Source organism: Rhopilema esculentum, chromosome 10 (genome assembly GCF_057945365.1).
Source record: "Rhopilema esculentum isolate cy_ngs chromosome 10, ASM5794536v1, whole genome shotgun sequence".
Taxonomy (NCBI): Eukaryota; Metazoa; Cnidaria; class Scyphozoa; order Rhizostomeae; family Rhizostomatidae; genus Rhopilema; species Rhopilema esculentum.
Genome location: NC_142824.1, coordinates 2,241,063 through 2,256,450, shown reverse-complemented (window position 1 = coordinate 2,256,450; position 15,388 = coordinate 2,241,063). Strand labels below are relative to the sequence as shown.

Below are 15,388 nucleotides of genomic sequence, written 5' to 3'. Positions count from 1 at the left end.
AAACTTAAGAAGAAATGGACACAAGGCACAATTTTACCTAAAAAGGGTCTGGATTTCTAGATTTATTGCTAACAAGTAATCTTCAAATCTTCAAATCATTAGTTTGTTACCTTCATTCATATGAAGGAAAATCATATTTAACCAACGGAGAAACTGCCTTTGCTTGATCCTTTATTGATTTTATGACATGAAGGTCTCTGAAATACCTAAAGCGTTTCTTCCACACACCCCCGGTCGCGACGCCCCTGGTCAGGGGCGAAACTACTGGGGGGGTATGGGGGGGTGCTGCACCCCCCCAATCTTCAAAAAAGCAGATTTTGTCGGGCAAATTTATGGCTGCCAGCGTATCTGTCGGGCAAATCTGGAAATTTTCTTTAAGTCGCACTTTTATTGCTACTCTTTGCCCTAGGTTGGTTTTTTAATTCATAGTCTTTTCCCCCATCTTTTTTTCAATCTCCTCCCAGTTGGGAAAACAAAACAGAAACGAGGCAAGGAACAGCAACATATATACATTTCTGTGTTTCGTCCGTCCACCGATCAGCGCTTTCGTCTGGAGCTCAACGTGCACATGTTTATCTTCGCCTCGAGATGAAGTCTGAAGTATTGATCGACAGCAAAAGTATAGACGGAAAGTAAAGTGTGTTTGATGCGAGAAGGAAATGAATACTGTGCATACCCCTCCCCCCTACTTTTTGCAAAACAAGTGAGCTTTTTTCAAAATCTTTTGTTGTGATTTCTAAATTTTCCCTTGAAAAGCCCCCCCCCCCCCACGTTCCATCCTGCCTCGGAGCCCATAGAACACTGACAGTTTTAGAAGCATCATGAATCAAAGCATGGAGGATATACCATCTCGGAATAAGTTATTGAGAAAATCAATCAATATTTTCTTTTCCAAATGTATGAAACTTTCATTCATGAAATCATACATGTTTTAGAGATTTAGGTCAGGGCATTTGAAGAAGACATCATTTGGGTTTTAAACATTTCATAACATCAACAGGAACATAATAAAACTATTTACAATAAACAAGATCCAACGTGAACACCTTTTCATTACAACGTGGCGTGAACAAATGACTAATGCAACTTCGAGGTCTAGGAAAGAGTGAAGGATTAACCGCGTGCTGCTCCTTCACAACAATACATATCCATAAGGAGTTATGCCCCAAAATTCTCCTAAGGTTTTACACTTACGGGTCGAAAGTATTGCACCCTTCGCTAGAAAATGGTCATACAGACGCCAAAGTCTTTTAACTAAAAAATTTGAATAACCCATAACAAGTAACAGGAAGTTTTAATCAGTTCAAGCGGGAAATAATATAAAATTTATCAAGAAATTGTAGTTAAGATATGAAATGCAAAAATCTTTCGAGTTTATTCTATTTCTGAAAATATCCATGATTACGAAAACATGAAAACTGAGCTTTGATGATAGGTATACCTGTAAAATACCTCCAATAAAAAACTTTTCTTTGCTTGAGGGATTTTGTTATGGTGAATTTAGATATACGTACTTTGTGCTTGGGTGTCTAAAAATATTGAAATTGCTTCCGGAGCAACCGAAAATTGAAAATGAAACTCAGAGAATGCAACTGAAGCTCTTTTTTGTTGAAACATTGTAATCTGCGTAGCTGTTTCTAAATTCCGAAATTCCCAAGCTGTGTTTTGGTGTTCCACTTTGATAAAATTGAGACCCTACTTCAATCTCTTTTTTGAATTGCTCTGTTAAAAGCTAGGTGATTTAGAAAGTGAAGACTTTTTTTCTTTTATAGAAAAGACAGGCCTTACAAATGCTTGCTTTTCGGAAACAAATGTTTATAGCCAACACCAGAAAAACTAGAGGCATATTTTTTGACTTAAAACAAACAGCGTAAGTCTAAAGACCCTCTCTCGGGCTTCCCGATGATTTCAGCCCTTGAGGCGATGTGCTCTAAAAATGAAGTTCATGTAGGACACGCCCTTTCATCAAGCATGCCACGCCCTTTCGTCGGGCAACTAAGCTTCATACCCCCCTAATGAAAATAGTGAAGTTTCGCCCCTGCCCCTGGTATCGTCTGATTGAAAACTGACAACACGAAAAAGCTTTTTTACTCGGAAGACAAAGTCTGTGTTTCGAAACAATACCGGCAGTGTTGCAGGGTCATCGCTCATGCACATTAATAACAGTATTCGCACAACGGTTCTGCCTGCGACCTCATAACTGTTGAACTTAATAAGTGATAATGCGCATGTGCAATGACCCTGAAACGGGGGCTAGTGCATGTCTGGAAAACAGGCATGAGTGGAAGACAGGCAGGCATATGTTTTGTGACTAAGTACAAGCAACAGTTTTTCTGCAATCATTAATAGATAAGTGCTCTACTGAGTTCTGGATGTTGCACATAAATTCATGTTTTGGAAGTTCCTTTTTTGTTATCCAGTTCAAATAAAAAGACAAGGGTAAATTAAGAATCGAGAGAGCGCGTTTCTAGTACGCAAATATCAAGACACAATTCTATAATTATAGAAATTGATGAATGTCGGTTATGGCTGAGCAGAGTCCTGGCCTGCATGCTTTGACTTAAAGGTTAGGGTGCGGCCCCTCACCTCAGAGAAAGTGTATTTTGGTTCTCGTTTCATTGCAACCGCAATTTGCCTCATATTGGAACTTAAGAAAAGTCAACTGTGAAAGAAAAAAATGCTCCATTCACTTCTGGCCACACATCTATCCACAAATGACACAGGTTTGCAATATTCGTATGGAAAACCGGACGCTGAATTGGTAAATTTGTATTCAGTGCGAAGAGTGGACACCGGAAAAGGGGACCTTTTAAGGAATTTTAACTGGCGGGAATTGTCACAGGGGCATTTCTCTTAGTGTGACGCAACTGACGGCAGAAACAAAAGCAAGGGGACGAGTATGCTTTTCACTCTGACGAAGCCCTGTATCCCGGGACGAGCTATTAGTACTTGTTAAATTTTATTATTTTATTAGTACTTGATAAATTTTATTATTTTATTAGTACTTGATAAATTTTATTATTTTATTAGTACTTGATAAATTATTTTAAAATCTAGCTTATTACATTGGAATCTTATCGCCGTATTGCTTTGTTCCTTACTCTCTTTCATATTAGGCATAGTATGCAAAGCCCCGTTAAAACGCTCTCAACATTTTACTGAACATCGCTCAACATTTGTAGAGTGCAAATGTTGAGAGCGTTTTAACAGCCTGTTCTGTGATGTTGAGTGGTGTTGAGCGGTGTTCAGCGTTGTTGAGTGGGGTTTGAACATATTAAAAATTGTTCAGTGGGTCGACTCATGATTTCTATTGTGAAAGGTGTTGTTGGGGGATGTCAATTGGGTGGAGATGTTGAGAGCGTTTTAAAACCCCATGCAACAACGTTCAATCGGCGCAAGCGCACTAGACTTTGATTTTGCGCGCCAAAGAAAGAAATAGGTTTCAACGCATCAAAAACTCAGATCAGACCAAGAGGTTGAGAGAAGTTGAATTTTATAAATCGTAATGGCAAACCATGATGAACGCTTGGAAACAGCTGGTGTGAAAGCAAATCGGATGAGATAGCAATTCAAAGCAAGCTGCAAGACAAAATTCCTGACGTTAGGAAATCATCAGGCAGCTAATGTTAAAGGGAAAGATTGTCCGGAGTTCACCTTCCAAAACATCCTACCTAAAAAGTGGATTGCCTTGTCTGAGATCTCTGAGAGTCCGAAGTTCATCGCTCAACGAATGTTGAATCGAATGGTTGAGAGCGTTTTAACATCCGAATTCAACATCATTAAACATTTCTAAAAATCACTGTACAAATGTTGGGCGATGTTCAGTGCAATGTTGAGTAACGAGCGTTCAGATCTTAGCATGTTTGCTTGACAATGACGCAAGCAAAAATGTCAAAGCTTTCGATTTAGAATTTTTCCGTCGCGAATTTCATAACCTCGCTTTGGTGAATTGCAAGAAAATCAAACAAAGTCAGAGATTTACATTAGATTTGCGATGAGACAAGAGATGTTATACACATAATTTGACACATACATAAAACGACAACAACATGATAAGCAGTAGCTGGAGACACGTCAAACTTGTTTTTCAAACAATTTTCAACAAAAGGGCACTTGCTAGTGGGGGAACATGGGCCAGCTTCAGGGGAAATTTAAGGGCCTGGTGGGGGAATTCCCCTCTAGTTGTTTTGTTAAAAGATCCTCTTGGAGGAGAACATTTGGAGGATTGATGGTCTTGAAGATGTCGTCACGCGGCGTGTGGAGAATGGGTAAGAAGCACTTTTGCACATTTTTGGGATTTTACAAACAAATTAAGCCTTGGCCAAACGATTCGATTTTTCGCTCGATTTTTCTCTCGACATTTGACCTCTAAATCGAGCGCAGCCGAGCATGGGTGGCCAAACGATTCGATCTTTCGCTCGATTTTTCACTCGACTTTTCACTCACGCCAACAAAATGAAGGCAAAGAGACGCAAATCGGTTGCCGTGTTTATCTAACGTGCAAATATCCTTTCACAATCTCTTGACGAACGCAAGCGAAATGAGACCATGTTCGTTCGTTTAATGCAGGAACCGCCAAAAAAATCGAGTGAAAAATCGAGTCGTTTGGCCGGGGCTTTAGAATGGGTTGTTTGGTGGGAGCCAGATAGCGGGGACGGCTTCTTAAGGCTTGTTGCCCTGTGAAGGAAGAATGCAGCAAGTAGGTTGACCAAAATGATATGACCCGTGTTCTTGACGTTTTTTGGCAAAAAAATTCACACATATTTATCTATGTAGATAAAATATCATAGTGTTCATTAAAATAAAAAACACTAAATTTTTGGGCACGAGCCTGCACTGATCAGAAGCATTTTTTCTTCGAAATTTCCACGTTCTGAAAATGAATACACTTGAAACTAAATTCCACAATTTGTAAACAAGGCAGAGCCAAACATGATGAGTTTCGTCTAAATTTAAAGTTAACAAATCAAGATTATTTCATAACCTGTTAAAATACCAAGGGAACGAGAACTTCAAAACGATACATCCAAGAACGGCAAGCCCCATTGTATAATTTCTTTGTACGCGCATAAAAATTTAGATAAATAATTAACTCAGTAAATGAAATGCACATTTCTTAAATTGCTTGGTCCTTTTTAGTGCTTCCTATAACTATGTAAAGGTTCTAAAATAAAAAGTATTTAAAACCATACTTCAGTTGGATGTTACGCTTCCAACAGACATGTTACGTTTCAGAAACACAAAAACTTAAAACGTGTCGTAAGACATAATATCATAAAATAGGTGGTTTATTGAAAATAATCCTTGCTAACTCATCTTTACAAGAGCCCGCTGAGAGCTTCCTGGGGCCTAGGGCAAAAAGAAAGATGGCACCCGTGACGACATAATTAACACTTTGATAGTTATTGTTACTGTTATTGTTAGGCGCTTTTTCATAACATTTTGGGCCCTTCTCAGCTCGGAAACGTGGACAACCTGCCCCTTTTGGTGGGCTTTATCAGTAATATTGTCATTCTTAATTTTTTGCCATCTTAGGGCTCGGTTTTTTAAAGAAGGTTTCCTAAAAAAAATTGCAATAGACTATTGTCAGCAATAAACTTGTAGCGTGACTTTATCATAACTACACTACTTCAAAAAACTTAACCTTACGTGTTGTGTTCACGCCCTATATTTTAAGGTTAAGTTTTTTGAAGAAGTGAAGGTACGATAAAGTCACGCTACAAGTTTATGATGGGCTAACAAGTTACGTTTACGTTAAAGTTGTATATAGTCACGTTTTGTATATATTTAAAGATAAAATCAACGATATGGAGTTTCATTCACGTCTACGCTCTACCGAAGCTATTTTCAAAATACTGTGGAAACAAAATCTGTCAGCAAATCGCGTATATGATCTAAAAGCTATTTTTCTAACATCTACAGCTAAGATACCTAGGAGTTGGTGGTTTACAGAGGGCTTGAAAGGAAATATGTAATGTCTTAGCCATACAATCCCTCAACGGAAATTCTAGACCAACGGCATTTCTAAACTTGTGTGGCATTGGTACGTTGAGTTTATTTACAAATTGACATAGTTAAAAAGCTTTTTGTAACGGAGTTAATAATTGTAATGCACGTTTGAACTTTCATGTTATGTCCTCAAACTACCCTTGATCTTCCTGCCTCCCACCATATTCAGCTTTGTTGCCATTTTGTTTGCTTGTGTCCCAAGTAGGGTTGTCGATCAACCTTTTAGGTTCGTATTTCCAAATGTTTCCAAACTCTCTCCAATCAAACACTTGCGGGAAATTGCACTTAACCGAATACTTGTCTAAACTTCCAACGTTTTTTTTATTCTTTCTTCTCAGCGTCCAAAGTAACCTCATGTACTTAGGATAGCTTCCATGCACCCCTATGAAATTGTTACAAACATCTTTGAACATTTTAGGAATATTCTTCAAGTGTTTCAGCACAGGACTGTGGTGAAGTCGTTTATCGTGATTATAAAGAGCTGACAAGTTAAGGTCTTGGACCCATGTTGCAATCATTTGGTCAGCCCAAGGATGCCCCATCATGCAGTTCGAATCTTGGTCTAGAAATTTTTCGACAAGATCATGTGAAAGAAGAATAATACTTTCTTCTGGTCGAACAATTCTCGGTAGGCAATGAACAAATCCCCAATGATATAATTTCCTCACTGGCATTGGGATTTCAAGTAAGAACCTATCTAAACAAAAGAAGTAATCATCATCCATTCTCATGAAATAATCAAAATTGTAATTCTTCTTTGCCCACAGCATGTGGTACAGGAACCTTTTTCCAAATTCAACTCCACCGTGCAGTGTTTGAAACGCAAGATCCTGGTAGGTCTCCTTTTCCTCGAGCAAATTCTTGCCCACTTCCGTCGACGGATTTGGACTATCGGTCATGAAGATACACTTGACTGTTATCTATGGACAGACAACAAATATACATGGGTTTGACAGTAGCACTGATTAATTGAAATTGCCGTAAGCCCTCGATTAAACCCCTACTATGGAATATTTCCCCAACCCTGAGAATTACTTTTAGCAGATAAGTACTACCCTCTCGAAGGAGTCCCCTTGACTGAGGATCCATTCAATGTCTCTAGAACAAGTTGACCTTGATGCATCATCAAAATTGCTAGGTGATGCAGATTGTTTTGATGATGATGAAACTGACATAAAAAATTTGAAGGTGATGTTTTAGCGATATCAGCTTTTAATGTTGTATTATATTGACTGTTTTGTAAATCTACCATACAATTTAATAAGCCCTCCTCAAAAATGCCGCTCCCCCTTTTATATTTGGACAAGCCCCCCTTCCAATTTTTTTGCAAAATAAAGACACAGGGCTTATTTGAGGACTTGCTGTGGTACTATTTTCTGCTTTTAATAAATAAAATATTTTATTTTTCAGAAAGAGGGCTTTTTCGCGTGTTCCATTGTACAGTTCTTTATCGAACTGACAGAACGAACAACACTACGAGATGCGATGTGACACTACCATTTCGCTATCAGCTTATCATGATCTTTATACGAATCTTTATACAGTATTTTACACCTCAACATGTTATGCTACTATCAACGTGTGTCCTGAATAAGACGTTTGTATCGAGTGCTGCTTCCATGCTTTGCTTGAGTGGAAACCTTAAGTGGGGAAAATGAACAATGGGAGGGAACAGGGAACATCAATCTCTAGCAAGATGAGCTCTATCTAAGGGTCTTGTCTGGATTGTTCATTCCGCAGGGTTCAAAGAGCTTAATAAAATTCTTTACTAAGGAAAATCTCCTGAACTTTAAGTCACAGCGCATTTTAGCGCAGACGACATTAAACTGTTGCGTCATCAAGATCGCGGGGTCATTGAATCCTGTAACAAGTCTGCAGGCTCTTGTTCTCGGGGGGTAAAATATGCTGAATTTTGTACGGGGACATTGTTTGGTTAAAATTTTGGTTATTTTGGTTAAAATTTTGGACCCATAATTCCGCAAATGTCTTAAAAAATGTGACCCATAATTCCACAAACACGATGAAAACTATATCCATTATTCTGCAGAGCAAATAAAATTTTTAAAGCACATAAAAAATCATTAACCAGATTTTGCATGTCCTATGCCCCAAAATTTCAATATCACACATATTTCATACTTTTATTTCTAACTGGATATTCATTTTGGTAATGTTAAATCTTCCTCTTAAAAATTTTGCAATATTTCCACAAAATGGCACTCATAATTTTTCATGTTTCTTCAAATGGTACCTATATTTATCCCTAAACAGAAAAAAGTATCCCTAAATAATGGCACGTTCCCGTATCTTAAAACATGTTAAGGTACCCCCCCCCCCGAGCTCATGTTCCATAAAAACCCTCTTCAATCATAAGAAGCATGCACGAAGAAGAAATATATAGCATACCCTGGAACTGCTCTTGCAAAACCTCCACCACGTATCTCTGATGCCCGATCTTCGGTCAATTCGTAGGGGAGCAGATGACACAATAATCAGCAAGTTGACGTCAGTTTTTGATTTCGGATTTGGTATCTTGAACGTGGAATAAATAGGATGCTCATCCAGGAATCGAAAAAGTTGTTCCGGGCCCTTGCAACTGGACAGCGTTTTTGAACGAGAATGGTTTTTACAGAGCGAAGAGTACTTTGGCTCTCGATAAAAATTTCCAGCATTGTCTTTAAATTTGCTGCTAACTCTCAGTTGGATGAAAAGTATAATAGAAATCTGCAGTGCAATTAGAAAAGCGAAAAATGTCTTTTTTGACCAAATTTGTGTGTCCGTGTGGCCAATCATGGCAGCGGTTGTTTCCTTTTGACCATGCATGGGTGCTGCCTTATCCTGTTATAATAAAAAAAGTTTGAGTATAGATACGAAAAATAATGTCATCATTATAGAATTGTTTATGATCACTTTATGTTAAGAGCAATCGAATTCCTGCAAATAACCTCAGCATTGTTGAGAGTTCCTGCAGTGACAGACTACTTCAAACTGAAATGGAAATTATAATCTTGAGTTTAAATACGTCACTAGGACATATGACTCGATAGCTCCTCGCTAGTTTTTCTCATGTGTCCTTCAGCATAACAAAACCAATTTATCTGATGTAATTAATTAATTAAATTTTTGAAAATGCTAACTTTTGTATTCTAATTTTTAATTCTTGGTATATTGTAATCAACATTTGTTTTTGCTGATAAAGATTTTGAGTTTTGAGTTTGAATTTGACAGACACTGGTCAATCACTGGGTAGGGGGGAGGGCAAGCCTATTGTTTTGACAAGATGACGTCTCATTTGTTCATTATTTAAGAACAAAAGACCATTGTCTTAAAATTTGGTTTCTGCCTTCAGTATTCTGCAACGACAAACCCTCACAATTTAGAATAACAAATTTAAAAAACCCTAAAATTTTAAGAAATAAATATCTGGAAAGGTAAATTGCTCCAATTTACACTTTGGCGCTAAAAGTCAAACCAACCTTTAAGGTAAAAGTCAGCTTTCAATGGCCTAACTCAGCATAAGATTTAAAACTTCTTAGTTCTTAGTTATCTGGTAATCTGTAGTTACAAGTTACAACGACAATGGAATCCATCTCTGCGTGTTTCAAACTTTTAATTCTTACGCTACTTGTAATATCAAGTTTTCTAGCGAGAAAAAAATATGAATCCTTGGTAAATAACATATTTTTTAAAAAAAACATTGGTATTGCTAGTCACAGACGAGTCTTGAAAATCAGTCAATTTTATTTGCAGTCTCCTGACCAAATCCGAAATAGTATAATATTATATTGGGGCGAGTACATATTCTAAAAGAAATGGTGGCAAGGTGAGTATGCTTTAGCGGGAACAGGCCGGGCAGACATTTTGCACGGTTGCTACAGTAATCCATATACACAGAGACCAGAACTCGAACAATCGATCACGTGATTAAATTATAAGTTCACTAAATCATAGTTAAGGCTGATGAATGCATCAAGAAATGCGCAGTTTTGATTTTCGATTTCGCAGCGAACTCGCAATAAAGTAAAAAAGAATTCTACTTTTTCGCGGCGAAATATTCCGCAGCACTTAATAACCAGTCAAAGCATGGTGAATTTGCTTGATTTGTAAGAAAACAATCTTGGAACATTCGCCATGCGTGCAGTTCTGAAAATGAGTGCCTTAAAGTTGAGTTTTGGGGGAAATCAATATATAATTTCGCGGCGAATTCGCAGTCTCGTGGAAATCAAAAGGCAATTTCGAAACGAATTCGTAGTGAATTCGATGCGCAATTCGCCTCGTTGAAATAAGCCTTTATGCTAGAATGGAGGGCGTACATACCGCAAAAAGAAAATTGTTGTCATGAAAACTGAATCAGCTCCAACTACGTGTCTAAATGAATGTTAGCAACAGATTAAGAAATATCTTCTCTTCGCTAACAAATATCTCATTACAATGTTTGATTTTTCTTTGTTATGCTTATTATTTGTGTGACCTAAATAGACAAAAAAACATCTTGTTTTTTCATCAAAGGCGTGCCACGTCCACCAGTAACTGGATATTTTTGAAAGCGGAGATATCTCTTCATTTTTTCATAGGTTTGAATGCGTGTGGAGACAAGGTTTTATGCAGTTAGGATAGAAATCTAGGCTAGGCCGCGAATGTGGATAATACAGAAATTGGTGTCATAATTTTTATTCGAAAGGAGGCGTTTAGCCATTTATAATTTTTTTCCCTTTTTCGTACAGAAATAGAACAGAAAATAAGAGATTTAATCTACTTAGACAAAAATGTTCTTTCAAAACGAAGCTTTTTCCTTTTTTCTACGCTCTCGCTACATAGGCTCTATAATATAGATGGTAATACTTTGCAAACAAGAGCATGTTCTAAAACTCTCTATCAGCCATTTTATCCAAGTTCTTTTGCAAGAAAAGACATAACAGACAGGCTTAGATTTACGGCAGACAGTAAACGAAGTTTTAATATACTTTGTAAGGTAAATATTTCGCTGCAAATAACTACACCATTTTCTATAAGAACAATTTGATAAGAACAAGAGCCTCAGAATTGGTCCAGGGTTAAGAACAATTTAAGAACAAGCTGAGGCTGAGCTACTGTAAAATGTGATTATGAACAAAGTTGTGAAATTCACTTCAAATTCCATCTCAAAAATGAAGAGTTGTCTGCCATCTAGGGATGCTTTGTCAGTGAATTTTCAAATTTATCGACAAATGAAGGATGGCTCACTCACTTTGGGCTGGCAAATGGGGCGTGAACAAGAACCTCAGAACTCACTTTGCTGGCAAATGGGGCCTGAACACTCCCTTTTAGCAAAATAGCTGGCGAATTCGCTGCATACATGCTTATAATTTAAGAACAAATTGAGAACAACCCATCCTTAAGGTTTTGGAAAAATTAAGAACAACCTGCCTGAATTTCAATTTACTGGTTCTTATAAAAAAAGCGTACTAGACCACCTCAATGAAACCAGTATTTGATTCTGAATACAGAAAAAGATGGATTCATGGTACTAAATATTCAGCACAATGGATGCCTGACTCATTGTCTCACAAAGCGTTTAAGAAATATTTTGAATTTTTGCAACTGCTAAGTTAGCAAAAGTTACCAGAGATTTGCCAAAAGACATCTCACCTTAGATTTCTGCTTAAGCAATGCTACTCTTCTCTAGACTTTCTCATTGTAACTGAAAGACAAATTAGAAAATAAAGAATAGCTATAAATTCAGTTCATCCAAAAGAAAAAAGATATATTTCTGATAACAATTGACAACAATGTTTAATGGAACAAAGATAAAACCTAACTTTTTAGATTACTTTCTCAGAACATAAAAAATTTTGTTGGGTCTTCTCATAATATAATCAGGCCATAAGGAGAAAATGATTTTAAATCCACAGCATGAGGAGAAAGAAAAACAAACTAATCAAAATAAATGTGTTTAACCATAATTAGTAGTAACAAAAGCAGCATCTAACCTTACAGTATCTTGTCTGTCAATGATCTAAATTTTCTTTACTTGTAGTGATTTTAATATTGTCAAATAGGCCACATTTCTACTCCTTCCTCGATCATGCCATCACCATGACATCAACTTACGTCATTCACGGCCTCACCTAGCACAGGACATTCCCTTTACCATTGTTTACACATTCACATATCTATATCATGCTGACTTCTTCCCAAGTCTAGATCTTTCCTTTTCCATTGCATCATCATTACATCAACAAGAGGCAAATTTACAACTTAGGTGGAACTTTCAGAAAATAAAATCACAATAAATTGTCATTGAACAATGTGCAACTTGAAGTTAGCAATTGGTTGATTACTCTGAAAAAGGTTCCCTGTTGAGGTAGCCCGATCAATGCTGCTTGCCTGTAGAAAATGTTACTATTCAATGATACATTGTAACCTACGAAATTCTGTCTTCTTCCACAAACAATTCTGAAAAGAATTTTTACATGGCAATTTTTTTTTATAAGTAAGGCCTAGGTTAATATTTCTAGAATGTGGTTGTAGCTTTTGTGGTATTTCTCTTGTTGAGTCACAGTCAGCCTTATTCAGATCCCCAGAAGCAGTACATAGATGAAATAAAAGGAAAAATCTTATACAAATGTGCTGGAATTCAGAGACATAACAGACACAAGCTTTTGCCAATAAGCATAAAAACCAAACAAAAAGATTGCTTTTGGAAATGGCTGAAAAGATGATGTAATACACCAGACCTCACAGGAAGATTCACATTACAAAACTTTCACAAAATATGATAAACCTATCATTAATGAGTTTTATCCAGCAATGCATTGTTTACAAATGGATTGTTTTCCAAGGAACTGGAGATCGATTTCAGTGTTCACCCTCGAACAATTTAAAAGATTAACACACTGAACTAAACTGCTTTTCATTCACTCCTAAAAACACCCATACATTTAAAGGTGCTCTGATTTACGGATCTTTTGATATCCACATGCTACCTAGCAAAGCTCTTCAATGCCTCCAATATGCACAGTCATCTGATCACACTTTTAACATGCAAACCTCCTCAATCAATTGTAAGAAGTGCAAAAAAGAGCTTTAAAACTTTTGTCAGAAAACCAAAACAGTTGAAATAAAAACCATGATCTGGGCCTTCCTTAATTATTGAGTTAAGGAAGACAGACTTCTAATGAATCTTCCAGCCATAACTCCAAAGATTTAGCTATATGTAATGCTGTATTGATTTTGTAAGAAATAATTATCTTGAATTACTTGCATATGCAGTGTCATTATATAAAAGGGTATAGACAGTGTCTACAAACAGCTTACCATATTTATCTGACTATAAGCCCTAGCTTATGATTAATTTTAGGCAAATTTTGGTGCTGTTTATAATCAAGGATGGCTTTTAAACGAAGGCAGCTAACATTGTTTTTTGAAACCATGCAAAGCTTTCCAGCTTGTAGTGACACTAAAGCTGAGAGTCGCAATGCAGAAGATGGGGAAGAGATACTTCTGGACTATGTTGATGATCCAATGCTTGACATTGTTGTTGTTGGATATTGTTGTTGGTTGAATATTCTTATGTCTATTTTTTACATATAAGTAGCTTTTGACTTCAGATTCTTGTTATGACCAATTTTGTTGATAAAAATATTTTGTATATGACCAAATAACAATATTTTTTCAACAACAATTTTGTCAATTAATGTAGAGTCTTTTTATGTCAGATTACCCTAATTCAATTTGGCCCATTCTTTATTTTATCCATTCTGGGGTTACTCGAAGGGACTTGTACTGGCATTCATAGTAAGACAGTTATTGTTTGTGTCGAAGAAAAAAAACCTTATGCCATATTGGATGGACAATAATTATTTCAAATTTTCTCAAATTCAAATTTGTTTCAGCATATCAAGTTAATTAAACATTACTTTAATGTTTAGGTAGTTGTTGATAAGCAACAGGTTTTTTTTTACTAATTTAGCTGACAGACACATGGAAAAACTCAGACAGTTGATGTGATTTGACGATGTATAAATTTGCAAAAAAATAGCTATTTTTGTTTGAATATTAACCCTAAGAATTAGCAAAGATTAAAAATAGGGTAGCTTGTTATAAAGCTAATCATTGTCATAAACTAAAATTTGATTTGGGTGTCCTGTCCAGTAGGACCTATGAGACCTAACTAGAGCAACTACCCGAGTAAGTTTCAAGAGAAGCCCAGTATGCTGGGGCGAAATATTAGTATTGAATTTCGCTAAATTTAATTTAAAATTCTATCTCATTGCCTTGGATTCTCGTCGTCGTATTGCTTTGTTCCTGACCATCTTAATATCACTACTCGTTGAAAGATTAAAAAAATCCGGCTGATAGCATATCTAAGAGTCCTAGTGACGTTTTGCCGATCTCAGTTCATTTTCTGCTTTACCTTACTTGCACAATCTTACAAAATCCTTTTTCCAGGGAGCGGCCTTTTTGGGCAAACTCCAAAATATAGCAAAACAAATTCAAACTCATGTAATTCAGCAACATATTTACAATTTATCGAGTACAAGTTAACCAAAGATATATAAATAAAAGATACAAAGATTGACCGATACAATATGATTTATCTAATAAAATTGTTTGTAGATACGTTACCCAGGACACTGAGAGAACCAAGAAGGTTTTCGAGCTGAGTGCCCTAACGACATAAGGTCATAATTCGCTTCTGGTGCAAACTACTTCTTGAGGCTTTAAACAGGAATTTCATTAGGTTTAGGAAGAAAAAACATACCATGCAAACATTTGATGAGTCAAAATTAACTTTTTTGACGACTTCAGTTTTCTTGCCGTTTTGTACAACTTTGCGATTGGTGGTAGAGAAACAAAATGTGGCACTTGAAGCGCCTGTGTAGCAGTTGTTTACGAAGACATTCCGTCCAGGGCCGCGCTCCTCCGCTTAGCATTTAGCTCGCGATTCAGCGAACAAATCTGATGATCATTTTTCTTATTCTTAATAAAATTTCTTTACAGCAGTTTCTTTTCCTTAAAGGGCTGAATTGTAACGTTTATGGGAAATTTCCTTTAACAAATAGTTCTTGGGTGCCATATTTTAAGCTAAAGAAAAAACGAAACTCCATCATTTGGCGTTGGCACCAAGTTGTTTTGTATCGGGTTTCTCCATCTATTTCCTAAGCAAAGCACAACTTGGATAATGATCGATTTCTTCGATCAAGTTCCCATTTTCAACAATTTATCTGTCTTCTATGGTAAAAAGCACCGAAGCTCAACCTAGATTCATATTTAAGGAAATACTTAGCACAATCGTTTACAGCATAGTAGACTACATTTTTTTCACTTTAGCCCTGCTATGAAGAATTCAATGAAATGGAAGTAAATAGCAGACATTAAAACCAGTCAGTTTAAAGCT

The 15,388-nt window shown here is 36.6% G+C and overlaps 1 protein-coding gene across 3 annotated transcripts; it reads right to left on the bottom strand.

The window, feature by feature from the left end:
* Nucleotides 1–3,898: 3,898 nt before the first annotated feature.
* LOC135694790 (beta-1,3-galactosyltransferase 6) lies at nt 3,899–14,897 on the bottom strand. Of its 3 annotated transcripts, none has more exons than XM_065213662.2 (4): nt 14,753–14,897; nt 11,638–11,689; nt 8,416–8,847; nt 3,899–6,929 (listed from the first exon to the last, which is right to left on the bottom strand). In XM_065213662.2, the coding sequence occupies exons 3-4, from the start codon at nt 8,830–8,832 to the stop codon at nt 6,144–6,146; spliced, it is 1,203 nt and encodes a 400-aa protein (XP_065069734.2). In that variant the 5' UTR covers nt 8,833–8,847; nt 11,638–11,689; nt 14,753–14,897; the 3' UTR covers nt 3,899–6,143. The 3 variants fall into 3 exon arrangements, with proteins under 3 accessions (XP_065069734.2, XP_065069750.2, XP_065069744.2); XM_065213678.2 differs by having other exon boundaries at nt 11,979–14,852; XM_065213672.2 differs by having other exon boundaries at nt 14,617–14,852.
* Nucleotides 14,898–15,388: the final 491 nt, after the last annotated feature.

What these genes read in the sequence shown, in the direction of transcription:
- LOC135694790 (XM_065213662.2), bottom strand. Translation starts at nt 8,832, where the DNA reads ATGCATGGTCAAAAGGAAACAACCGCTGCCATGATTGGCCACACGGAC. An exon ending in TTTGCAAGAGCAGTTCCAGG is followed by an intron (nt 6,930 to 8,415) that starts GTATGCTATATA and finishes GTCTGTCCATAG; the next exon opens with ATAACAGTCAAGTGTATCTT.